The sequence below is a fragment of the Muscardinus avellanarius genome (genome assembly GCF_963383645.1).
Source record: "Muscardinus avellanarius genome assembly, chromosome: 20".
In the NCBI taxonomy this organism is placed as follows: Eukaryota; Metazoa; Chordata; class Mammalia; order Rodentia; family Gliridae; genus Muscardinus; species Muscardinus avellanarius.
Window position 1 is genome coordinate 19,827,798 of NC_137806.1, and position 25,984 is coordinate 19,853,781.

The 25,984-nt window shown below is 43.8% G+C and overlaps 1 protein-coding gene across 3 annotated transcripts in view; it reads right to left on the reverse strand.

Moving 5' to 3' along the window:
• CAMK1D (calcium/calmodulin dependent protein kinase ID) overlaps positions 1–25,984 on the reverse strand; it is a gene marked incomplete at both ends in the record, with an annotated part of 417,729 nt that overhangs the window by 143,180 nt on the left and 248,565 nt on the right. For 2 of the 3 annotated variants that reach the window (XM_080717054.1, XM_080717055.1), the window contains one exon: positions 538–612. The exons of the other annotated variant lie outside the window; for it this stretch is intronic. In XM_080717054.1, the coding sequence (XP_080573180.1) occupies positions 538–612 (75 nt within the window). The remainder of the gene's footprint in view (positions 1–537; positions 613–25,984) is intronic. 3 annotated transcript variants of the gene reach the window in all.

Below are 25,984 nucleotides of genomic sequence, written 5' to 3' on the forward strand. Positions count from 1 at the left end.
AGCGTGCGCCACCACGCCCAGCCTACCTGAATTTTCTATTACTGTTTCTTCTCTCTCCTGGAACGCAGAGGTCACTAACATGAGCGCCTTGTGGTCTGACTCCAATCACACGGTAGTTCTCATTCCTGGGATGAATTCCCCCTTCCAATCTCTGGTGCAACGTACCCACCAGAGTCAGAGGAGAGGGGAAGGGACACAGCACCCAGCTGCCATCTGCTTCCCTACTACACAGTGCCTGGAAATGAAGACAAGGGTGGGACCTTCTCCTAGAGTCAGGAGCAAAGTGCCCTTGGCAGTGGGCCCACTGAAGTGTATTCAGGCCCTGGCACAGCAGAAAGCTGTTGAGACACCCAGCATTAGTAGCGTGCGGTCTCACTCTTGGGATGTCCAGGCTAGCCTAGCAGCTGCAGACTCATCCCAGGGAGGCCCGTAGACCCCTGCATGTAGCGCTCAGCATCCAGAGGGCTGCAGGCTTCCCTGCGGCCCACAGACCTCGCCACTCCGTCTTGTCTTACCCAACCCAGCATTGGTACTTACAGCTGCATGACCAGGTACAAGTGATTTGGGCTCTCATAGATGTCTTCCAGGGCAACGATGTTTTCATGCTTAATCCTAAAAGAAAACATACAATGGTAAGTAAACTAGAATGGAACGTGTTTAAAAACACATGTCCTTATGGCAAAGAGTTATAACAGAGTCCAACCTCCTTCATAAGACATTTAAGACTTCAAGATCTTGTCCCCAAACCTTTTCCAGACTCATTTCTCAATACCCCTCCTTAATCTCTGCACCTTTGCATTCCTAAGGCTCTATACTCTAAAATTTAGCCATAATGGTTTAACTGTTACGGCTTCAAGTGTGTCCCACAGGCCACATCTCTCCACACCCCATGCTCAGGCAGGCTACTCCAGTGGCTGAGGCCCTGGCTGGCATCCACCTGCTCCCTCTCCTGCTGTGTCACCATGCCAGCGCAGACTGGTCGCAACAATTAATGGTACACACATCCATCTCCCATACGAACAGTTTCATGGTCGTGTTCATGGATTCAGTGTAAGCAAAAGAAAACCAGCCTGACCCGCTCAGTGGGGCTTGTTTACCCCACATCGAGTGTCGATTCAGTGGCCCATGCACCGAGTCCAGTGCCCCTCACAGTGCGGGTCTGCACAGACAGTCCCGGCATCTCCTGGGAGCTTGGTAGAAATGCGGATTCTCAGGCCTACTCGGCTGATACAGAATCAGAGTCTCCGAGGGAATGGGCCCAGGAATCTGTGTTCTCCCAAGAGCCTCAGACAATCTGTACCCACAAAACTGAGCCTCAGTGCTTCTCCAACTTCAGTGTGCAAATGAATCCCCCGGGGACAGGATTACAGGAAGGCTCTGGTTCAGTGGGTCTGGGGTACGGGCTGAGCTCAAGAATTTCTCCCCGGCTCCCCTGAGACGCAGATGCTGCTGGGCTGGGGACCACACTCTGAATAGCGGATCCTGACTGAAGCAGCCGGGAGAAGGAAACAGCCTCATCCTAGCTCCTAGAACTCTCTGTCAAGAGCAGCGTTCTGCGCCAAACATAAGGTGCGGTATTTATTTAATGCATTTGAGAGAAGAATCATTTCATTACTCAGCGAGCTAATTAGCTCACAGCACAGGCCTTTCACTGAAATGACTCCTGAACCATTTAAAATCAAGCATGTAACTTGCAGTGTCTCGTGAACCCTTGAAAGCAGAGACTACATTATCCATTATGTTTTCCCAAGGCACCTCGCACAGACCTGCTCAATAAATATTTACCGAATGAATGAATGAATGGATGAATGAATGAATGACATTTAAAGGCTGTTGCTGCTCAGTAGCAGGGAGCAACATTATATATTTCACTCAGGAAAATGGAGGCAGTTTTCCCAAGTGTGAGATGTCTTCCTCTTAAAAGGAAGGTGGAAGAAATAAAACATATTCTCTTGCCTTGGAGTTAAGAGATAAGATAATTAAAAGTGACAACGCTTTGCTTTGATTCCGACAGCTCTTATTAATTAATGCAGTTGTTTTGTCAGGCCTGAAATAATTACACTTAAAGTCACATTTTTCCTGGTTCCCACACAGAGCACTTACTTGTTAGAGGTGGTTACCAAGCCACCAAAGCCAAATAGTATCAGCAAAAAATTATATCATTCTATCAAGTAAACCACACTACCAAAAAAACCAAGAGTGCTTAACTATAGGGCCCGACAAGCCCCTTGAAATTCAAGGTATTATCATTATTTGATATACCTGAAAGAATATGGCCACACAAAAAATGTTCACATTATGTGAGTATTTTTTGAAATTAAAAAAATTGCCATAAGATCATTTATGTGGGCACAAATACTTTCATTCAGTCAAGTTAATTTGGGAGCTAATTAAGAACCTAGATTTATCGGAGATTGAGAGAAATGAGATTATATGCAGGGTTTCTGGATAAAATACAGAGAACGTGGTTATATTTGAATTATGAATAAAAATACCTAAAATATAAGTATGTCTCAAATATTTCATTGTTAATCTGAAATTCAAGTGTACCTGGGCACCCCATATTTTCGTGTTGAATCTGATAACCCCTAGTTACATGAATCATTCAATAAGCCTCTAAACTGGGCTTAGAGGTTGGCACCTACAGTCTTAGGTGAGGTTGAGCCAAGAAGGCTCTTTGGGTCCTAGAGTTCAGTATTTAATAATTAATTCACATTCAACTATATACAAAGAATTAACCCTGTACAAAGCACTTGCCTAGCCAAAATGGCAGATGCTCACAAAGTAAGACCATAATCCCCTCCTAGGATGCATGGGATAAGAAGATAATGCTTATTAATAGCACTCTGCCATATCTTACATGAATGCTAACTCGAAATCAATTTTCATCCACAGGAGCATTCCAGAGAGGAGTTGCAGGTGGCAGAGATAACTGCAAGTGACCATCTTACAATGGTCAAAAGGACCATCCAACCATTCCCTCTCTCCTCTCTCCTCTCCTCTCCTCTCCTCTCCTCTCCTCTCCTCTCCTCTCCTCTCCTCTCCTCTCCTCTCCTCTCCCCTCCCCTCTCCTCCTCCTCCTCCTCCTCCTCCTCCTCCTCCTCCTCCTCCTCCTCTTCTTCTTCTTCTTCTTCTTCTTCTTCTTCTTCTTCTTCTTCTTCTTCTTCTTCTCTCTCTCTCTCTCTCTCTCTCTCTCTCTCTCTCTCTCTCTCTCTCTCTCTCTCTCTCCTGGGGATAGAACCCAGGGGCATTCTACCTCTGAGCTATACCCCTGGCCCTATTTTTATATCTTTTTTATTTTTTGAAATAGGGTCTCACTGAGTTACAAAGGGCCTCGCTAAGTAGCTGAGACTCTCCGCAAATCGTGATCCTCCGATCTCTGCCTCCTGAATGCTGGGATTACAAGCGTGCACCTCCACGCCCTGCCCAATCTCTCTTAATGAATATGTCAACTAATTAAATAATCAAGCAATTACTATCCACTAAGGTTTTGCTATATGTCTGGAGGAATACAAGAAAACTATAAAATAAGATTTTGTCTTCCAAATGCTCAACATCTAGATAGAGAAAAAAATATTAGCAAATAACAAAGTGCTGGGCTCTGCAGAATTATCTTTAAGGTCAGATCAAGCAGAGTTCTTTGTGGGTCCGAAATATGGAGAGGGTGCCAGGAATATGGCAGGGGTAGAGCTAAGACGGGTCGTGTTTAAATAAGCATACTTGAGAAATTTCAAATAAATGTAACACGGCCTCTTAAATGTCTCTTAAGAAAAGTGGCTTAATTACTGTGGAGGTGTTGGAACATGGTAAAAGAAAACATTCTGGCCTCCCACATCTGTTTTCAGTGACTTTATTCCACCCTCAGACCCCTTATGATATACAAAAACGGCACTTAAAATTTCTAATTTATTTTAGTACAGAGATTATCTTCATAAAAGGCCATCCACCCATTTCTAGGTCTCAGGCAGATTTTAACCCACACAAATGCTCAGCACACGCTGAATTCCCCCTTTTCATTATTCATTCATCAAACCCTTGTTGGATGCCCACCAGGTGCCAGCACAGTCCTGGGCGTTATGAATTTAGCGGTGGACAAGACATGAGAGTAACACTTCGGCCTCCCTCAGCTCATACTTCCTAGGAAGCCTGCCTCCTATTCACCAGAAATGGCTTCCTGGTAATTAAATAGCTACTCTTGGAGGCAACAAGGAGTTTGCACTGTTCCCTGAAAACACGCGAGTGTCACGCTGCCTTCTCGTCCCGCTTCTTAACCTCGGCCCTTTGTCCTGCAGCATCCCTGCCACCGCGGTCCTCACACTGTCACTCACTTGTCCAGCCTGTGCTGTTTGCAGCTGAAAGTAATGACCCCAGTGTAAAGCATGTTAAATTTAAAGCATGCTAAATAATAGAGTAAAACTATTACGCATCAGGGGCTGAATAGTATACTTTTGCAAACGAAGCCCAGCATTAGGTTTTATTTTGTATTGTCTGATTTACTTGAGAAAAGGCTTCCCTAAGTTGCCCATGCTGGCCTTGAACTTGAGACGCATCACAGTGCTTGGTAGTCCTTCTTTCTTTCCTTCCTCCCTTCCTTCTTCTCTCCCTCTCTCCTCCTCCTCCTGCACCACCACCTCTTCCTCTTCCCTCTTCTTTTTAAAACAGTTGGATAACATAAGAAACTATGCTCCATGTAGGGAAGGATTTCTTGCTATTTTGGTCTAAGGCCAAAAATTAGGCATGGCAGATAATGTATTTGATATATTTGTTGAATGAATGAATTATATTAAACTCAGAGTCAATTAAATCACCAGATCATGATTTTTTTTTTCTTCTTAAACATTTTTTTCCCTTTTTTGCAGTACTGGGGATGGAACCCAGGGGCATTCGACCTCCGAGTTACACCCCCAACCCTATGTTTTCATTCTTTATTTTGAAACAGGGTCTCACTGAGTAGTTGCAAAGGGCCTCACTAAGTAGCTGAGGCTGGCCACGAACTGCGATCCTCCTGTCTCAGCCTCCCTGATACTGGGATGACAAGCGTGCGCCACCACATCTGGCTTTCTTCTTCAGCTTCTACAAAGCCAGGTTTCCTTTCTTATACAGGCTGGATCTTTAGCGCTTAACATCTTCATGTTTAGCATTGTTAAATTCAATCTTTCAAAGTTCCGTTCAGCACTTTGGATGACCAAAGGCAGCTATTGTCTTTATTTTCCCTTCCAACTTTAGTCCACCTCGATACTTGGTACAGATGTCTTCCTTCAGATTCCTAATTAAAATTTTAAGTGGGAAGATTACATGACAGAGCTCCACAACATTCCACCAGAGATCCTCCCGGCCCCCCACGAAGATAACTGACACTACGCAGCTGAATTTGATTGCTGTCTAGCTGCAGATCCAATAAAACTATCATCTAGCACACACTTCACCATCCTATCCATCAGGAGACAATTAGATGCTTTGTTGAAATGGCATTTCTCAGCTCTACACCCCACATAAGACTATTTAAAAGAAAAATGGGATGTTTGGAAAGATTTGTTCTTAGTAAACCCGTGTTAGCTCCTAGCAACCACTACAGTCTTTACTAAATGATCACAAACCATCTGCTTAATTTTCTATTCCAGAATTTTACTGTGCATTGAAGTCAAGCTTCTCAGTCTACAGCTCCCATATTCTACCATTTTTGTGTTTGGAAAATTTGACAACTCCGATATTGTTTTCTCAAGCATCTTAACTCTGACTCTTGCAGTAAATGCAATTTCCTCAGTCCCCTGAGGAAACACATCTACACCTAGTGATGAGCAAATTATATAACTTTCTTTAGACCCCGCTTACTTGGCTGTTTTATATATACTATTTACATACTGTTAATTATATGTTAAAACTGTACCAAGATTTTTTTTTATTGTTACTGAAGACTAAACCTAGGAGGGAGAAGGGAGGCCAAGATCCCTGGAGATTATGTAAATATTCCAGGGTCATATAAGCCATAAATGAAACTGCTGAGAATTGAACTGCTGTCAGTCTATTCAGACTCTCAAGTCCTTGTTTAAGCTATCACACTATAATTTGTTATAGTGATTTATTATAACTAAGTTATAATGAGAACTTCCAAGAGTTTATATAAATTCAGTTATTTATGTAAAATCACAACACCTAAGACCAAAGTAATAACTTTACCACTAACAATGCAATATCCATGTTATGGAGGTGCAGAGATTTGTTGAACTCTTCTGAATTTAGTGGATGCTCTCAGGATACTTGGTTGTAAACATCTTGACAGGAGAGAGCTCTGTGGAGCAAAGTGAGCTGGAAAGGGATGATCAGAAGCAGAGGAAATGGTTAAAAGTCCAGAATTAACACCGGGCGCGGTGGCGCACACTTGTAATCCCCGCACTTGGGAGGCGGAGACAGGAGGATCTCGCTGGCTTAAGAGACCCTGTTTCCACATTAAAAAAAGTAAAAAATAGGTCTGGGAGTGTAGCCCGTGGGAGTGTATCCCAGAGACAGAAGGGCTTCCAGGAACCCCAGTACCACCAAAAAAAAAAAAAGTCCAGAATTAATAATTAGAAAGAGCTTCTCATCATCCCATACCTGCCTAGACTCAGCAAATGGAGAAAAACTAGTCAGAGAAGTGGAGACATGAGGGACAGGTAAATGGAAGACAGAGGTTCTGTCAACTTGCATAGCATAATCCTTATAAATCAATATTCAAGCCGGGTGCAGACCGGAGGATCGTGGTTGGCAGACAGCCTCAGATACTTAGCGAGGCCCTTTGAATTCAATGAGACCCTATTTCAAAATAAAGAATAAAAACTAGAGCTGGGGCTATAGCTTGGAGGTAGAACGCCCCTGGGTTCCACCCCCAGTACCACAAAAAAAAAAAAAAAAAAAAAAAAAAATCAACAGTCTTTCCGAAGCATGGCCAAGAGGACCTTCATACATGAATAATGTTCACCTGCAAACAGAAAACCCTTCTAAAAAGGGCACAATTTAAGGTGATAATAATGTCACTGAAAGCAACTTCGGGTGTTAAAAAGAACCTTATTTAATTTTAGTCACTTATCATCTACTAGGCCCCAAGTAAAAACAAGACAACACATCTACAGGCACAGAGTAATGGTTTCTATGGCAATCTACACTACAGCCTCTGAATTCCCCAATAATGGACAGAAGAGGTGGGTAGAGGGAAGTGGGGTCAGGCAAAGAGAAAAACTGAATGGGAAGCCGCACATGGGCACTGAACCAGATGCCTGCCTGCATGGTAACTGACAGCCAAGCAAGAAAACCCCAGAAAGAGCCAGGGAAACATTTTAAAATTAATTCGTGCAGAAAGGGAAAAAAAAATCAGTGCTAAATGCAAGTAGGCCCCACTCCAAAGCCCCTAGGCTGTAGGGAACGTCAGGACCCAGAGGATGGGCAAGCTATTGGACACACATGCTCTACGAACTGAGAGCGACCGCATCTTCGCCTCCAGCCTAATTTTCTACAGTTCAAGGATTCACTAAATTTGAACTCTATGTCAAATGAGGGGGAAAATGCACAGAAGAGGAAGAAAGGGAAGTGAAAGTTCAGCATTTCTTGTTCTGTTTCTTTATTTCCCTCCTCATCCCATCATGGCTCATTATCTGAGGGGAGGGGGTTGTGGAAGCAATGCCGAGGTATTCAGAGGAAGAAAAGGGCAAGAACAGTTCATTTCTGGTACCCTGATTCTTTGGAAATGGGAACCCATCTAGCTCAGGTTCAAGAAGCCATGTGATGACAAGAAATGGAAAGAAACAATCAGAAGCCTTAGACGCTGCAAGTATACCATTAGGCAGGAGGGGCCACGCCCAGACTCTGCAGCGATGCAGGGGTGCAGGTCTCCGGGCGGAAGTTACGTCAACGATCCTAGACCAGCTTCCGGTCCTCCTCTCTCAGCCACTTCCGGGCTCCCAGCGTAGTCTGGGAAAGGCCTCTCCCAGGGAAAAAGCCTATCTATCTTAGGCAAATATTACACGTAATTTTTCACGGTCTACCACTCTTGCTTTTTCTAAGCAGCCCAGAAAGTTTAAATTTTATTCACATAGGCACACACAAATAAGCTGTAATTCCCTGGCATGTAACTGCCTCAAAAACAGTTGAATATTCTGATGTCTTGACAAACACTCCTGTTTGTTTAAGAGTGAATATACAGCCTCCCAAACTAAAATATATAGATTTCCTTCTTTCTTGGGACAGGTTATTTTTCCCTGAATGTATACACAGCATAAGAAATAATGCTGAGAAAATTGGGATACTGTCAGTCGCAAGAGAAAGTGATAACGTTGAAGTGTGTGCCAGATGGTATTAAAAATAATACTTTCATTTTTATAACTTGGGCACATTCACAGATGTTATCTCGTTCCACTCTCACGACAGACAGCCTTAAACTGTAGGCATTATTTTTCCTATCTCTTCACAATCACGCCCAATTCAAATCCATTTCATTGTTCTCCCTTCCTCTGTTCTCTCTCTCCTCCTCACCCTTCTCCCTGCTGTCTCCTGAGCTCATGCTCCAAATCCAGAATTGATCAAAATTCTTGGCTTGAACTCTGGCACTGACTCCCTGCAGCCCAGAAGAAGGTTCCAACAACTGGTGCCATTTAGAAGTCACTAGTTACTTGGCTTTCACGTGACCCATCTCATCCTCCACTTCTACCCCACACCAAATGTTCCTGGATGAGGGCAGGGAGTGCTCACACATCCTGCTCTCCCCAGCTGTGCATCCCTTTTAACTGGGAGGGCTCATCCTTCTTGTATCTTCTTAATACACTACTCATCCTTTAAGGCTCAGTTGTACATCATCTTCACCAAGAACTTTTTGTAATTTCTTGTAGCTCACAGTTCTTTTCTCATCTTGTTACATATATATTGCATTGTGTCTCTCAAGTATGTGTATGCAGGGGTGTGTACATATTTAAATGGTGTGTGTGGGGGGGGGCACCAGGGATTGAACCCAGGAGCATTCTGCCTCCAAGCTACATCTCCAGCCTATTTTTCTGTATTCTTTATTTTGAAACTCACTAAGTTGCTAAGGCTGACCATGAATCTGCAATTCTCCTGTCTCAGTCTCCCAAGTACTGGGATTAAAAGCCTGCACCACCATGCCCGGCTCTTTAAATGATTTTATATGCAGAGAAGAACATCTAGAGGGATACTTACCAACCAGTAACTAATTACCTTGGGGAAAGATAGAGTGGGAAGTGATTTTCACATTCCAGTTTTTCCTTACCTGGGGTTCTTAACCTGAACCACAGAACCCAGAACAATGACTTAGTTGGCTATTTTTCAAATCTCCTAGGGATGGTACCATTCTAATTACAAACAAGAAAATGTTATTTGTGGGGAGCCATTAAGGTTTTCCCCTTTAAGAATACTTCAGACTGTCTTTTGTCCAGAGCCAATAAGGTTTGGAGTCATGGAAAGTTCAAGGTCTAAGAGAAGCTCAGGTGGAATTGATTGATTTGACCTTTACGCACACAGGTGGTGACGGCACGAGGGTTGATTGACCTGGAGCTGTATAAATAGGACGAGAGTGATAAACCCAGATTGGTCAATAGAGATATTGACCCAGGAGTGTACTGGCGATCCTTCCATGACAGAATTAAGTATTCTATGAATAAAATTCTTAGAACTGAATTCTTTTCATCCTCACTCCTCTCTTCGGAACCTGTACTTTTGCCAGCTGGCTCCAGCAGTTATTCAGTACATACAATGAATTCCATAGATGTCAGGGCCTCATTCCCTGACTGAATCCAAGAAATGATAGGTTACTGTACTGTTGTATTGCTCAAATTCTACAAAGGTGCTTTTTAAAAAGTTCTTGATCAAGTCACTAACATCTGTTTTGCAAAAATATGTTCATAATGCTTCACCCAAGGAATCACATACTGATGAGTCAAACTGCACAAGCAATCGGGACATTAGTGTGGGTCTCAGCTCTGACTCATCTAACTGCAAAATCTACATCATAGTACAATTTGTACTATGGTGCAATGCAGTTGCAATGCAATTGGTACAAAGCAATTGGAAATCAAGGCTCAAAGTGCACGCACCCATCACTTGGTGAATTTCCCTCAAAGGATACAGTTCATAAATGCAAAAATTTTTTAACAACTATTCAATATTATTTCTAACTTGATTTCTTCATTTGTTAAATGTACATTAAAATATATGATCTCTTTACCTATCTATACATACACATGTGTGTAGATATAAAACGTGTATATTTTATATGTAGAGATGATGTATCATATAGAGATCTATTAAGAATATAGGCCACTCTAGGAACCACCAGAATTCAAAATCTACTGCTCCAAACTATCTCTCTTTGCTGCCAGCAGATGGAGCTATAATCAATGGGAGACTAAGGAGCGAAGACTATGGTAGCTACATCCAATAATATCCTAAACCCAAAAACAACAAAACCCTTCTGCATAGATGACCATATATTCTTAAGAGCATCCCAGGCATCTTTACAATGGAGGGTCTGCAAGGTGAGGGACAGCTACCCAGTGCTTTTATGTAAGTAGGTACCACCCACTGGAACCTGTAATGGGCCCTCTGGGAGGAGTACTGACATGCTCGCTCGCTCTCAATTTGGCTACCTTTTGTTCACATCACTTTCCAGGGTCTTCCTTATCTAGAAATTATCCAGCTAGACAGGCTATTACTCTCCAATTCTACCAATTAATGAATCTGAAATTATATTGAGGCAGAATACTTTATCTGAGACCCATAAGGCTCAATTTCAAGCCTGTATTTGGAGTCCCCTGAACATTCCTTGCTACACAGAAGAATGATCTTCTCCTACATGGGTGATTTGTCAGCTAGACATGGAATAGAATTTCCTGAGATGCAAAGTCACTACATAAAAAACACTGGCTTTTCTTCTTCTCATAATCAGCCTCCACAAATTCCCAGGACTGATCAAGAAATTCCCAAGTGCCAGGCATGGGGGCTCACATTTGTAATCCCAGCATTCAGGAGGCTGAGACTGGAGGATTGTGGTTGGTGGACAGCCTCAGCTACTCAGTGAGGCCCTCTGCAATTTAGTGAGACCCAGTTTCAAAATAAAGAATAAAAAATGGGGCAGGGGGTGTATCTCGGAGGTCAAATGCCCCTGGGTTCCATCCTTAGAGCCTTAAAAAAAAAGAAAGAAAGAAAGAAAGAAAGAAAGAAAGAAAGAAAGAAAGAAAGAAAAAAGAAATGACCAAGTGATTTTCTCAGATCTCGAATAGCTCTTGAAGGCCTAACTGGGACCTATTTTCTTTAGTCCAAAAGAGAAATAGGTCCAATTCAGTGAGAAAAATATGGGGTCTGGCACATACTTCCCAATATTTGTGGAAGAATGAATGAATAAATTGAACAATTAATTCGGCTTTCCTAAACTCTTACAGATTAATCATGCTCAAAGCTGATTAACTAAAAAAAGTTACACTATATGACTGTATATGCCAACTGGTTACCTGTAACATAAACTTGTGATATTTCTTAGTAAGGCCTGGAAATGCTGCTGTTTCCATCTTTGGGCTTTTGGAGGAGCTTTGTTGAAGGGGAATACATATGCTCTGGATGTTTTCAACATGAGACTAGGCACTTGGAATTTTGGAGAATAGTAAAGAGTTTACAAACCCTTTCCAAAGGAGACCAACTCTTGCAGCTTGCATCGACTAGCTTCCCTAAGTGAAAACACAGCAGCCACACACACCTTAGAAGGGGAAATCTCAGAAAAGTTTGGGGTTCACTGTGGATGCTTAAAATGCGAAGCAGAAGTCATTCCTGTGTGAAGTACTGTTGATGGCACATAACTGGGGCGCACTGCCTGGCTGCACCTGCAGCTTTACCACATCTGATCTGTGCCCTGCAATGAACACTCTGGGCTTGAGTTCACCACGTTCCTTTGAGCTTCCAGCACTGGACACTCATGGTTACATTGAGCTCAAGTGCAAAGGGTCAGGACAATGTCAGGCAGTCTTGGGGAGGGGTACCATCTCCCTTTTCTTGTGCTTCCTCTGCGCTCACACCCATGCTGAGGGTCCTAAGAATCACAACTCCAGGAGTGTGCTGGGCCAGGAGGTGGCCTGAGGGCAGACTCCACTGCACAGCCTGGCATGCCCCGGGCCCACTGGGAAAGGACGGCCTCCGCTCACTCTAGAGAAAGCATCTTGGGAAGAGGCAACTATGATCCTGGGCATGTAACAGAAGCTGAGGATCTGGTGACATTTATTTAGAAAAGAGGAAGGGAATTGTAAACGCAAAAGATGGGGTGAAAAATAGAGAGGGAGGGAAGTCTGCTTTGAACAGCTGTCCAGCATCGGCTCCTTCTCAGACTGAGGGGGTTTGAACGCAACACGGGAAAACGGTCCTCAGTGCTCTAGGAAAGCACCGGCCCTCAGCGCCAGCGCGGAGTCGAGCGTTTCTTTCATTTTTGCACTTCAGTAATTAATGTTGCCACCGTCTGTTTAGGTCAGACCAGACTTCAGAAAATCAGGCACAATTCAAAGGGAAGAGAAGATCTTTTCAAGTACTTACAAGTTGGGAATTCGTGAGGGTGTGTGTGGTTAGCCGTACGTGTGTTTTTTATTACCGTATCTTATTTTCTGATTATCTTCATTGGTGTGAATAATAAGGGCATCTCTATTCTTTTTCCCGAGAAAATAAGAGCCAGTTTCTTCATAACTGAGATTAGAGCTGTGATTAGGAAGAACCGCCTATTTTGCTTTGTTGATGATTTTTTAAAAGGAGAAGCGTGTTATATATAATACCTCTCCAAATCGCAGTTTTTATGGAAGATGGGTGTTTTGTCAATACAGTTCTGAGTTAGAGCTTTGTGAAGTCCTGCTAATAAAAGATTATGATAACCCAAGGGATGTGAACTCTAGAAACTTCTAAGGGCGAGCCCCAGGGCTATTTGCAAACTTCTCAGGACATTATAAATAGGTTGTAGCTAATCAACTAGCTACTATTCACCTAAGGAAAGGAACAAAGCCAGGTATGGCGGTGCATGCTTGTCATCATAGTACTTGGGAGGCTGAGAGAGGAGGATCACAGGTTCACAGCCAGCCTCAGCAACGGAGTGAAACCCTCCACAACCGAGTGAGACCTTGTTTCAAAATAAAATTAATAACGTAGGCCTGGGGTGTAGGTCAGGGGTAGAATGCCCCTGGGTTCAATCCCCAGTATCCCTCCCACACACAAAAGGAGTGAACAACTGTAATTGTGCCCCAAGGGATCAGGGTTGGAGAGCTATGTAGAATGTTGCTGACAATGTCGCCGTGGGAGCCAGGGACCTGGAGCAGGGCTGCCGCTGTTCTCCTGTTCAGCAGAGCAGCTGATGGGTCCAGGTGGTGGCCACAGTCTGCAAACCAAACAGCAGGGAGGGCTGGGCCAGGCCGAGGTCAGGGGCCGGCCACTGGGTGTATTTCAGGTAACGCCGCCTTTTCGGAGCCGGGCATAAAGATGTTCTCCTTGCAGCATCAGTGCATATTGGTTCCATGGCTAGATTCGATGAAGGTCACTTCCAATTAATGCTTTCAGCCTGGTTGTCCCCAAATCCTCTGGTTTCTCAAACATCTTAGATAACGCAAACAAGTTTAACCCGCACGGGCCCACTGCTCCAGATTCCAACTCTGAACACTGTGGAGACTCCCAACGTGCTCATTTGTGCTTTTGCTGACAGCAGATCAGTGTTATACCACTGAAATCGTGGGTTCATGTTGACAAAAACCCTCCTTTTCCTTCCTGTTATGTACCCAGCTTCTGCCTAACAATTCTTTTAAAATCTGGTTCCTAGGACTCAGGGTATACTTTAGTGGTGGAGCACGTGCCTAGCAGGTGGGATCCCCAGCACTGCAAGCAATAATAACAATAAATGACTCTGCTACTAAGAAAATGAAGAAAAGACAAAGAATACGCGACCAAACAGGACTGGGGGCACAGCTCAGGGGTAGAGTGCTTGTCTAGCACGCATGACACTTGAGGTGGTGATGGTAGGGGAACCAGTAGCCAGTACAACAGATAGCTTGGAAGTAGAATAAAAAGGTTTCTTCCCCATTCTACCTAGTAAGGACTATGATTAATGACTGTGTGTGTGTGTGTGTGTGTGTGTGTGTGTGTGTGTGTGTGTGTTGGGGATTGAACTCAGGCATCCTACCATCGAGCTCTACCCTGGTCCTATTTTACTTTTTATTTAATTAATTAATTTTTTATTGGTGCATTGTGGTCATAAATCTTAATGAGGTACAAGTTGGTGGAGGCATCCATGCACACATCACCCAATTAGCCCTCATTCAATTCCCGCCCCTTACTTTTTATTTTGAAACAGGGTCTCCTCTCACTAAGTTGCTGAGAGCCTCACTAAGTTCCTGAGACTGGCCTCAGACCTGTAATCCTCCTGTCTCAGCCTCCCAAGTACTGGAATTACAGGTGTGCACCACCACATCTGGCCTTCTTAAATCTTATCCCTCTTTTGAGTTTCTCTCAAAAAACAAAACCACATCTGGCCTCCTTAAATCTTTTTCCTCTTTAGAGTTTCTCTCAAAAAAAAAAAATACACCAACAAAAATATTAAAGTTAAAAAACAAAAACTAAACTAAAAACAAACAAACAAACAAAAACAGTAATATTAACATCAAGAAGAAGCCGGGCCTGGAGCAATGGCCGCAGTGCAGGGGTACACACACACACACACACACACACACACACACACGGATACAGTTTTGTTTGTTTGTTTTTTTCCCCACTTAAGCCCGGTCTAAAGTCACCCAGTTGCTGGAGCCATGGAGCTGCAGCTGCAGGTGCAGGGAGTCTGGGAGCCTGAGTGGTGCTGAATCCACTCTGCAGGCGGAGAACCTGGCGGGATGACTGATTCCAGAGGAAGGATGCCAAGGACACTGGGGGAGCGAGAAACCTGAACTGTGCGTGGGGCAGGAGCCACGCGTGGGGCCTCCCGAAAGGCCCCTCATCAGAGGGTGGCAGAAGCCCCCTGAGGAGGCACAGTGGTGACATCGGGGAGACTTCGGGGGAACCCATCTGGGGAGGAAGGACGGGCAGCTGTGGGATCCTCAGTGAGGGCGTGGAGTTGGATGACCCATCTGGTGTTTGTGGGTTTTTTTCCCTGTTTATCTCTCTTTTTATCCTGGGGGAACAGGGCTGGTGCTGCTGGTGGGCTTAGCATCTGGAGATCAAATGTTTATTGACGACAAATAAATACATACAAGTTGTGCTGAATCAGCTAGCGCTCAGATCCCCGAGGGGAGCGGGACACTGCTTGGGGAGGCCGTGGCTGCCCTGCGGGCCGGAGCAGGTGAAGAGGGAGCAGCCTGTACTCTCGCTGCCTTCCTTTCTCCAAGTTCCCTGCGTGGAGCGGCAGCATGGCGTGTTATCTGCAGAGAGCTTACATAAAACGTATAGACGCAGCCTTCCTAAAACATCAAGAGAGTACCTCGGAGTGCCAGGCACACAGCTAGGCAGGGGAGGTGGAGAAATAAATAAAACACGGTCCCTGAAGCCAGGTGGCCCCCAGGCCAGTGTGGGGAGACAGATGTGTATGCAAATACCACAGTACAGCTGGCCAGTCCCGCCAGAGAGGAAGACACGGACGACCAAGCACGGCCCTGCAATGCTGGAGTCTGCACCCAGGGGCGAGCTGTGCTCTGGGCATGGACAAGTGAGCCAGGCACAGAGAGAGAAGGGGGAGAGCTGGCCAGGTAGAGGGGACACCAGGCGCAAAGATGCCAAAGAGCAAGACAAGCCCTGGCTGGGCCAGAGGAAGTCCCGGCGGAGGCAGCTCAGTCCACTTAGGTCAGGGAGCATTGTAAGGGGCTTCCTTGCCAAGTTCACTTTTGGGTTTTTTGCCAAAGAAACAGAGAAGCAATCTGCAGGTGTAAAAATCCAGCTAGAAGAGAGGAGGAGGAGGAGGAGGAGGAGGAGGAGGAGGAGAAGGAAGAGGAGGAGGAGGAGAGGAATAAAAAACTAAAGCTAATATTTTGTGTTGCAGGGATAGTTAATTGTGTATGGCAAAGTAGTTCCCTATAAACAGAGCTCGGCGTCCTAACCCTCTCTCTCCCACTAATGGTGTGACTTTGAGCATAGAAGCATAGAATTTCCCTTTACTCCACTCTTTTTTTTTTTTTTTTTTTTTGGTACTGGGGTTTCTGGAAGCCCTTCTACCTCCGGGCTACACTCCCAGACCTATTTTATATTATTATTTTAATTTGGAAACAGGGTCTCTTAAGCCAGCGCGGCTGGCTTCGAACCTGCATGATCCTCCTGCTTCTGCCTCCCAAGCGCAGGGATTACAAGCGTGGCCACCACGCCCGGCTTTACTCCACTTTTAATTTCCCAAAAGGACAGTCCATTTACACATTTCTCTTTCATCATGAAGAAGTGCGGAAAGTCCATTTGACTGGAGTGTAAATATCAAGATTTCCCTGGAGAACGAGGCAGGCGCAGGCGCTCCCGATAGGCGAGGGTGGGGAAACCGGAGTCCTGCAAAGGGTCAAGTCCATGATTCTTCCCACAGTGTTGTTTTTTTCCTCTAAAGGAAAGGGGGATTGTGAGAAAGAAAATATCAACTCTCACGATCTGAGGTTTCTTTATTCAGAATTTTCCTACATCTCCAGAATCAGAATATCGTTTGACTGAATGTTTTCTATTGTCTGAAAATATACTATAGAGATTCACCAACAAACACTTTGAGTGCAAAAGTGCCACCTACTCCAGGGAGCTTTGGGTGATGCTGGGATGTACTCAGCTCACCAAAGCCACCAAGGGATACAGCCTCTGGCCATTTATCAGCTGGGCTCTCCTTCCTCCCAGAGACACCTCTATCTTCTCTCTCTCTCTCTCTCTCTCTTTCTCTCTTAACATTTACTTAAACTTGGAACCTAACCTAACACAGTATCAAAGTCAAGACATGACTCTGCAGTAGTGTGCACTGCACTCAGACTTGGCAAAGCCCAGAGCTTGAGAAACACCTACCATCTCCTGATGAACACTAGCTTCTCTTCTCCAGATATACTGGAAGAGTTTTGTGGTGCTGGTGATGGGACCCAGGGCCTTGTGCATGCTGGGCAAGTGCTCTGAGCTCTATAACCCCGACTCCAAGAAAAAAATAAAATTAGGTGAGAAAGGAAACAGTTCAAATAAATAAAGTTATATACATGTCTGAAGTTGCCATCTCACTAGCACATACAGGGAGGGAGAAAGAGGTAACGGGTGGGATCTTGAGGGAAATTTACCAAGTGATGTATACCTCTCTATCACTTTGGATCTCATTGTGATGTATAATTACAATGCAACAATTATATACATACATATATACATATACATATATGCATATAATGTACATATACATATACATGCATATATACATATACATATACATTTACATATACATATACATGTATATGCATAGTGATGCATTCCTGTAATCCCAGTACTTAGGAGGCTGAGACAGGAGGATCACAGGTTTGAGGTCACCCTCAGAAAGTAGTGAAACTCTACATAAGTAGTGATACAACTCGGACTCAGTCCTACAACCATTTCCTTCCTACACACAATTCTACTACATCAACTGCCTCTGAAATGAAAGGATAGGTATATTTCTCCATGTCTCTTTGCCACAGGTAAATGTTTTCTGGCGAGAGAGATGTTTTGCTCTTCTTGTAACATTCTAATAATTATCAGTTATGTAACAATTTTTTTAAATTTACATTTTATTTTTAATTGTGGCCACGGAGGCTTCTTTGGAGCCACAAGTCAGATAGAGAAACTGAAAAATTAAAATGGAAAAAAATATTTAAATGCTCATGGTATTTTAGAAAATTACTATTATAATATAATTTTTGGAGGGAAATATCTCTTAAGATCCTACAAAAAAAAGTTTTGCTTTAGAAATCACCTCCTATCCTAAGACTTGAGTTTTCATCCAATTTCTACATAAGGATTAACAGATTTTTTTAAAGAAGTCATTCTCCCCATGGAAATTCACTTTCTTTTTAGTGGAAGGTATTAAGCAGAAACCTCTACTTTTAATATTTCAATTACTGTACAAAAAAGTAGGCAATTACTGAAATTCTTCAAATAGTCTGAAAAGTCTTTACATAAAGTCAGAAAACTTTATGATGAAAATGGACACATTTATTTTAGCACTTACTTGGGAACCTTTACATCACTGGTAGCATTTCAATATTAACTGCTCCTACGTTATTTAAAAAACTAAATAAACTCAGATGGGCCAGGCGTAGTCCCGTACTAGGCGTAATCCTGGTACCTGGGCAGCTGAAACAGGAGAACTGAAAAGTTGAGGCCAACCTCAGCAACTTAGTGAGATCTTTAGCAATTTGGCAAGATCCTGTTTCAAAATAACAAATTAAAAAATGGCTGGGGATAGAGCTGAGAGGTAGAATACCCCTGGGTTCAATCCCCAGTACCACCAAAGAAAAAAGCAACCCTGAAATAGTATGATGAACATAGGATTGCCTTCCAAAGCCATGACCTCCCTGTCTTTAGAAAGTTCATGAGTTTTTCACTTGATACACCACATCACAGTCACATGACTTGCGCTCTGTGGAGAGCTAACTCCACCTCTGGCAGTAAATCTAAGGTGCTGAGTGCAGGTCTTGAACAAGGAAGCAGTCATTGAAGCAGTCACTGGCAGCCATCTTTAACCACACAAAGAAACAGGGTGCAGAATGAAGCTATGGAGAAGAGAGTGAAGGGAAGAACAGAAACCCAGGTGTGGAAGCTCATCACTGTTTTACTGGATCGAACCAAATGCAAGCCCTCCAGCCTCAGCCAACAAGTCCTACGTATTGTTGAAGCCAAATGGAGCTTGGTCTTCTGTTGCAGACCATCAATTGCATCCTAATTCATACAGACGGCTCAACGAGCGAAGAAGTTCATCTGCTTCTTAGTTGTTCAGTAAGTATAAACAAAACCATATCTGGATTTAGAAAAAAAATTGAAAGGGGTAGTACAATAACAAACGTCATTATTACTAATCTTGACCAAAAATACAAGATGGCACATGGCTGTTCCTGTCGAACAGAAGGTGTGGGGGGAAATGTTAATGGCACCCCGCACGGTCCATGAAAACATCCAACCACTCGCAAGTGTGAAAAGAACAAGGAAAATAGAGGAGGCTATGAACTTGGAAGTGATTCTAAAAAATCCGAGGCAAATGGTGAGGATTACGAGATGCTGAGAAAATTACAGCTTTGCAGAAGAAGAGGTAATGATTCGAGCCATTTGCGAAGGGTATCTAACCGTCCAGTGATTCCACCTGGGCTTCTGCATATTAGAAATCTATTCCTAACACAGGAAATGCCTATGTGAGAAATTTGACACAAAGTTCCATCTTCTTCAGAGATAAAGAAGAGATCCTTTTGCTGCAGCCCTACAGTGCTATTAATGTGAAATGAATATTAACTTGTAATGACTTATGCAAGAATAATGTCGAAAGTCTTTCTCTTTGTGGAGCTGTATCAGATATGAATCGGAGCTTGCATTGCTGGGGAAGAGAATGTATAACTTAATAGAAAAGGCTGGGAGTCCCTTCAGGAAGGAAGTAAAGTCTCCATTCAGTAAGAAGGCTACTGACAATCTAGGGGCAGCGCCACAGCCCAGAGTCACTAAGAAGCGGGGCCCTGAAGCTCAGTGGGAGCCCTGAGGACAAAAGGTGACCCAGAAAAACCTACTTCTGAGGGGGAAAAAACCCATCATGGAAAGTGTCCATTTGTTTGGGTCCAATGCTTAGGGGAAAGAAATATTAATTTGATGGCGCATTAAGATGCCAAATTGTTTGATATGTCATAGAAACGAAAGGAAATGAATTTTGGTGTCAAAGGTTTAGTCATTTTGGCACCACCCTTGGGTTTGGTCTTTTTTTTTGGGGGGGGGATAGGGAACTCAACTAATAAAAAAAGAGGTATTTATTTTTGTTGGGGAAAAACATCTGAGGCATTCAAAGAAGTAAGTGGCCTGTCTTACTCAGGAGGTCCCACAGGGAAGGGCAACGGTGTAGGAAAGCTGCGGGCTCCTATAACTGAAAGCCTGGAAGCTCACACTACGTGCGTGGCAGGAATGTGTAGTTTGGGTAGAAGAATAAAAGAGTTGACACTGGCTTCATAGTCATTTAAGAAAAAAAAAAGTTATGTAAGTCACACTCCAAGATTACATTTGACTCACCTTTTTTTTTTTATATGTATTTCTCCTCGAATATACGGGGGCGGGGGGGGGGAAATCTTAAGGTTTGTCTTTTTTCACTGAATATTCCCCTACACTGATGGGAATGACTCCAGAACATTCTTTTACCCTGTCAAGATCCAATCAAAACTAGAAACCCTAAAATAAACTAAAGAGGGTGGGTGACAAAATTAAATTAAAACACAAAAATAAGATGATTTAATGTATTATGTCATTTATTATTGGTAGAATTATTTTTGGATCTAGCTTCTGGCCATATGCAAATTTAATAAGCAGGCCTTCCGTGTCTTCATCCCAGCTACTTTCTTTCACTATTGGAAAGAATACGTTCTGAGCCAGCCTTCAAGAAAATCCTTAGAAATGTCCTTTCCGGTTTCTACTGAGCCATCATTCAGCAGCTTCTGAGAGTAGCTGCTTAGCCATTAAGTATAATTTAACTCATTTCCCCCCCCCATTTCATCCATAGGGATATTCATTAACTCATTCTACAGTCATTTACTGGACACTTCCCATATGGCCTCTAAGTGCTAGAATGAGCCCTGGATTCAAAGAACTCACAGTCCAAGCCCCTAGCCAATAAATAATTACAATTCAATGTAACAGGTAGCTTTCTTTGCAGAGCCCACGACATTTTACCTCTGTCAAAATTTTGCTCAAAGCCCACTATAATGACATGTATATTACTTTTTCTCATTTGGCCATCCAATTTGCTTGTTTTTGAAAAAAAAAAAGCCAAATAAAATATGGGCACAGTGGCACAGGCCTGTAATCCCAGTACTTGAGAGGCTGAGACAAGAGGATCACAGGTTCGAAGCCAGCCCCAGCAATTTAGTGAGGCTCTCAATAACTCAGTAAGACCCTGTTTCCAATTAAAACATAAAATTGGGCTAGGAAGAAGAATGCTTCTGGGTTTAATCCCCAGTCTTTCCCCCTCCTCAAAAAAGTGCTAAAAAACAGTGCAGTGGCCTGTAATCCCAGCTACTCAGGAGGATCACAAGTTTGAGGACAGTCTAGGCAAGGAAGACCTTTTTTCAAAATAAAATTTTAAAAAGAGTTGGGGATAGCAGCAAGGCGGTATGTGTCTGTAATCCCAGTACTTGGTAGGCTGAGAAAGGAGGATCACAGTTTTGAGGACAGTCTTGGCAAGAAGGGAGACTTTCATCAACCTAGTGAGACCTTGTTTCAAAATAAAACATAAAATAGGTCTGGGGGTATAGTTTGGAGGTAGGATGACCCTGGGCCCAATCCCCAATTCTACAAAAATGGGGGTTGGGAATGTAGTTTAGTGATAGAACAATGGCCTGGCACAATTTAATCCCCAGGACCAGGCAGCATAACACCGGGCATAACTTTGGTCAGGAATATTTGCTGAAAATATATAAAATGCCTAAGATATTCTTTTTTTTTTTTTACCAAGTATGGGGAGATATAAATGCTACTCTGATTATAGCTTACAAAAGTAAAAAAAAAAAAATTATCTGCTTACCCACTTCCCTTAAGGCTACCACAGAGAAAATAAAATAGTGCTCGCTTCTGAAATGTGGCTGTTGTTTAACAGGCTTAGGAATAAGAAGATCCCCAAGTGAGCTTCGTTCCCCCCAACGACATATATTGGGTACCTAATAGGTTGGAAGCGCTGTGCCTGCCCAGGGAGAGTCTGCTTGTGAGGCAGACATCACAATCCCTATTCTGCGGCACGGTGGCTCGGAGCAGCGAGGCCCAAAAGCTTGCTGAATACCACGGAGCTCGGGTTCTCCTCTTATTGTTTACCATCCCTGCTCACAAAACCTGTAACTCAGACAAGGCTCTAACCGCAAAGGGTGGGGGCAGGTTGACAGCGCACACAATCAGAAATTTGGAGAGACATTCTCACGAGCAGAGCAAATGAAAGGAGTTCTCCAGGAGTAGGAACCGCTGGGCCTAGGAATACAGATTCTTCTCCATGAGGGGAAGGAGCCGTTTTGTAGAATAAAAATAAGGGCGTCTGTCGATTTCTACCATCCACAAAGGGAAATCCGTAAAACATTATGTTAGAGCTTTCTCCGCCTCTCATTATAGCTGCAGAGCTTAAGCTTGCAATGTTTTCGCAAATCATCAGCTGTACAAGTAGATCCATGAGAGAGCTTCCATGTAGAATTTCAGGTGCATAGAAAGTCTCCAGACAGTCTATCTGTAACTGCTGAGTTACGGGTAGAATCCCCAAACAAGGAGTCTAGATCCACCAGTTCTTTGATGGGTAAATAAAAGCTCTGTTCCAGGAACACCGGAACAGAGAAATACCTAAGGGCTCAAATTATCTGGCAATTAACACAATCATATGCAAATCAGTGTAACTAAACAAATGATAAACAGATGGACACTGAAAAACAAAACAAAATGCTAATTATACAGTAAATAAACGTCAGGTCTACTGGAGACAAGTTCCCCATGCTGGTGTCCTAGAGGAAATGCAGAGGCACCTTCCCCAAGGGTGGGCTGGGAGAACTTAAAGTCCTTCTTGGCTCTGATCTCTGATTCTCGGTATCTCCTGAGAAGTCTTTTCTCCATATTTGCCAGACAGAGATGAGAGAGAGACAACTTTCCCTTCCTGATGTTGAAAGTCCTGTTTATTGTTGCCAGCTGAAGTAATTCATTTTTACCTTCAACAAATAGATGCTGAGCACTTTCTACATCCCAGCAATTAGCCAAGTATTAGAGCTAAATAGGCAAACAGAGAAAGGAGGCCCCCAATCCCTGGAAAGACGGCATTCCAGAGACAACCGCCAGGCATAGACATTTCAGGTTGTAATGAACACCAGGAGGAGCGTGGGGGGGAGAGTAGCGGAGAGGCCGAGGTGGGTGGACAACTTTCCACCCTATCAGAGGACAGGCAGCCAGCCTCTCCTCCCTGCCTCCCACTCTCCTTCCACATTTATAGATTTGATGATACTAAAAGAGGGTAGGCAGGGAAGAATGCGCTGAAAATGTTGGGGGAATCACCCATTCCTTCGGCAATCCCTACTGGGCTCTGAGGCTATGATTCCATGGAAACCTTTAGGACGTGGGACACCAGCTTATTCTGTGTCTACATCAAATGCTATGACTGGGGTTTGAAGGAGGGAGCCCAACCAGGGTCGGGAGCTCAGGGAAGCCTTTTCTGACAGAAAGAGTTAAGATTTCTCCTAGTAAAGGGGGTGGAATGGACGATGAAGGGGATGGAGTCCTCCAGGCTGACAGCACAGCCTTTGCAAAGGCCAGATGCAGCAGAAAGCCCAGTGCATTGGGAATAGCCATAGCCGGGGATTTAGAGTGGTTGGATTATAATAGGATTGGGGAGAGAGGAGGCTGGGTGGACGTGGAGGGATGGAGCCAAGATGAAAAGCTGAGAAGCGACAAGGCCAGGGCTATAGATGGTGTCTATACACCATCCATGGCAACAGGGAGATGCTAAGAGTATCTGAGGAAGGGCAGGAGATGGAAGCTCTGGATCTACACAGGAAAAAATGGAACCGGCTGCCTGGAGCTTGGCCTTTCCTGTTCCCAAGCCCTCTGCTCTGTACTTCTGTCCAGTGAGTGAGTCGCTGTGAGTCAAGTGGGAAGCGAGAAGGTGGGGAGAGGAACTCTTTCCCCCCCCCAGGGCCCCTCCCCTCCTACCACTCTGCTGCCTCTGGGGGTTGGAGGCCCAGGTTGTGGGGACCAGAGAGGCTGCCAGGCGGGCGGCCTTCCTCTCCTCTAAGATTAGAAGCAGCTTGTGTCTTTGCAGTGTTTTCCCTCTAATTTGCATGTCAGACTAGAGAAAGAACAGGTCTCCTTCCCCCTTCCGCCATATGGCTGGTGTTCCCAGCACAGGGATACGCCTTTATATAGTCCCCACGGTCTCACAAAGGGCAAAGAATTCCTCGCCATGTTCTTTAACCGCCTGTGTCTTCCAAAGTGGCCACTGACACGTGGGTAACCCAGTGCAGTTCACTCGCCTCCCCTGGGCAGATGGAGAAGCACCAAAGACTGGACCCCTCCTTTAGACCTTTGAAAATACTGACATTTCCACACACCAGGCCCAGCCAAAGATGAGGCTAAGAAGGAAGCCATGTCATATGCCCGTGTGCCTGCATCTAAGAAGGACTCAGATTCCATCTGTGCTGGGCAGGAAGGAAAGTATAATGGTGAACTGATTCACTTCCTCCTATTAGATCTAGAGGGGGACATACAGAAATCCCATGGTAGGGATATAGGCCTCCAGATTCTCCCCTAAAACAAAGTACGTGGCTAGGGTGTCACATAGGGGCAGAACACTTACCCAGTGTGTGTGCAACCCTGGTTTCCATTTCCAGTATCAAAAAGGAACACAGAAAGGATGGTTTTAATGCTCAGCTGCTTTTATAATACCTGTTCTGTTGGCGCTCAGTGGCTCCTCATATTTACTAAGCAAGAAAAATTGAACCACAGAAAAAGAATGCCCAGAATGCTCAGAAAATAGAACACTATTCTAATCTGTGCTGAAGACAGTTACCCAACAGAAGGCAAGATGCCAGAATCAACATTTCTAACAGAAAATCGCCAAGGAGCAAGAGAAAAAGCCTCTGTTTTTTTTTTTTTTTCTGGATTCAAATTCCACTCCAATACCTGTTGGCTGTATAACTTGAAATGACCCATCTCAGTCTCTTTTTTCATTGGTAAAAACTAGGTATATAATATGCCCTTCATAGGGTTCTGGGGAGAATTCAACCAGAAACCATTTGTAAAATACTTGGTATAGGGCCTCAGCCAAGTAAAATATATCTATTTGCAAGAGAAGCTGTAAAACCTCCAAAGATTATTTGCAAGATTATTTGCAAGATAAGCCAGTCCTGTGGCTGGATGGTGGTGACAATCGCTAGACAATGTGAATGTAATGTACTGTCACTAAACTGAGACCTTAAGAATGGTTAACATGGTACATTTTATGCTATGGGTATTTGATCACAAGAGGAAAAAAGGTCTCCAAGGACTATTTGGAAAATGTTTAAAATATCTGGGTGGGGAAACTTGCATAGTAATCAAGAGGGAGATTTCTTCTACTTTAAAGAGGGAGGTTTTCTTTCGAGTCTGGTGAATTGCTTCTCATTACAGGCATATGCATTTCAAGCAGTGAATTGTTACTAATAAAACATTCAATGGGGTATTATTTAAGTACACATAATGAAACACTGGGTTTTATCAGGAAGCACATATTTTAGAAGGGGAAGGAAGAAAAGAATTATTCATTATAAGATAAAAGCCCCCCTCCAGTTCCACAGATCACTGCTCCTATTCTTAACTTAGGCTTCACATTTACAAATAAAATCAGCTTTGCCACATTCAAAGGCGGAGGCCTCGTTTCTTTACTGACCATTGACACTTGAAAGACCATGATATCAAGAGATGCACAAGAGACACAGACCCCTGCCCTTTCTAGGAAGGTGTCCTGGGGCCCTCCCCACTGTTAAGGTGTGCTCACCCCACCACCTGCCCCAGATTGCAGCTCTAGTCTCCTGCCTATGGGCTGGGAAGGTGCTCCACAAATACCTGTGGAGGGAATAAGACTTTAATCTATTCCCAGTGGTGAATGGTTAGTTTTACACTAAAGCTCGCTGCTTCATTACTTACACTTATTAAAATAAACACTGCATATCCATGTGTAGCGTAATTCACAATAGCCTAACTACGAAACTAGACTAGGTGTCCATCAGCAGATGAATAGATTACAAAACTATGGTATATACACACACAAAGAAATTTTAGCCAGCCTTAAAGAAGA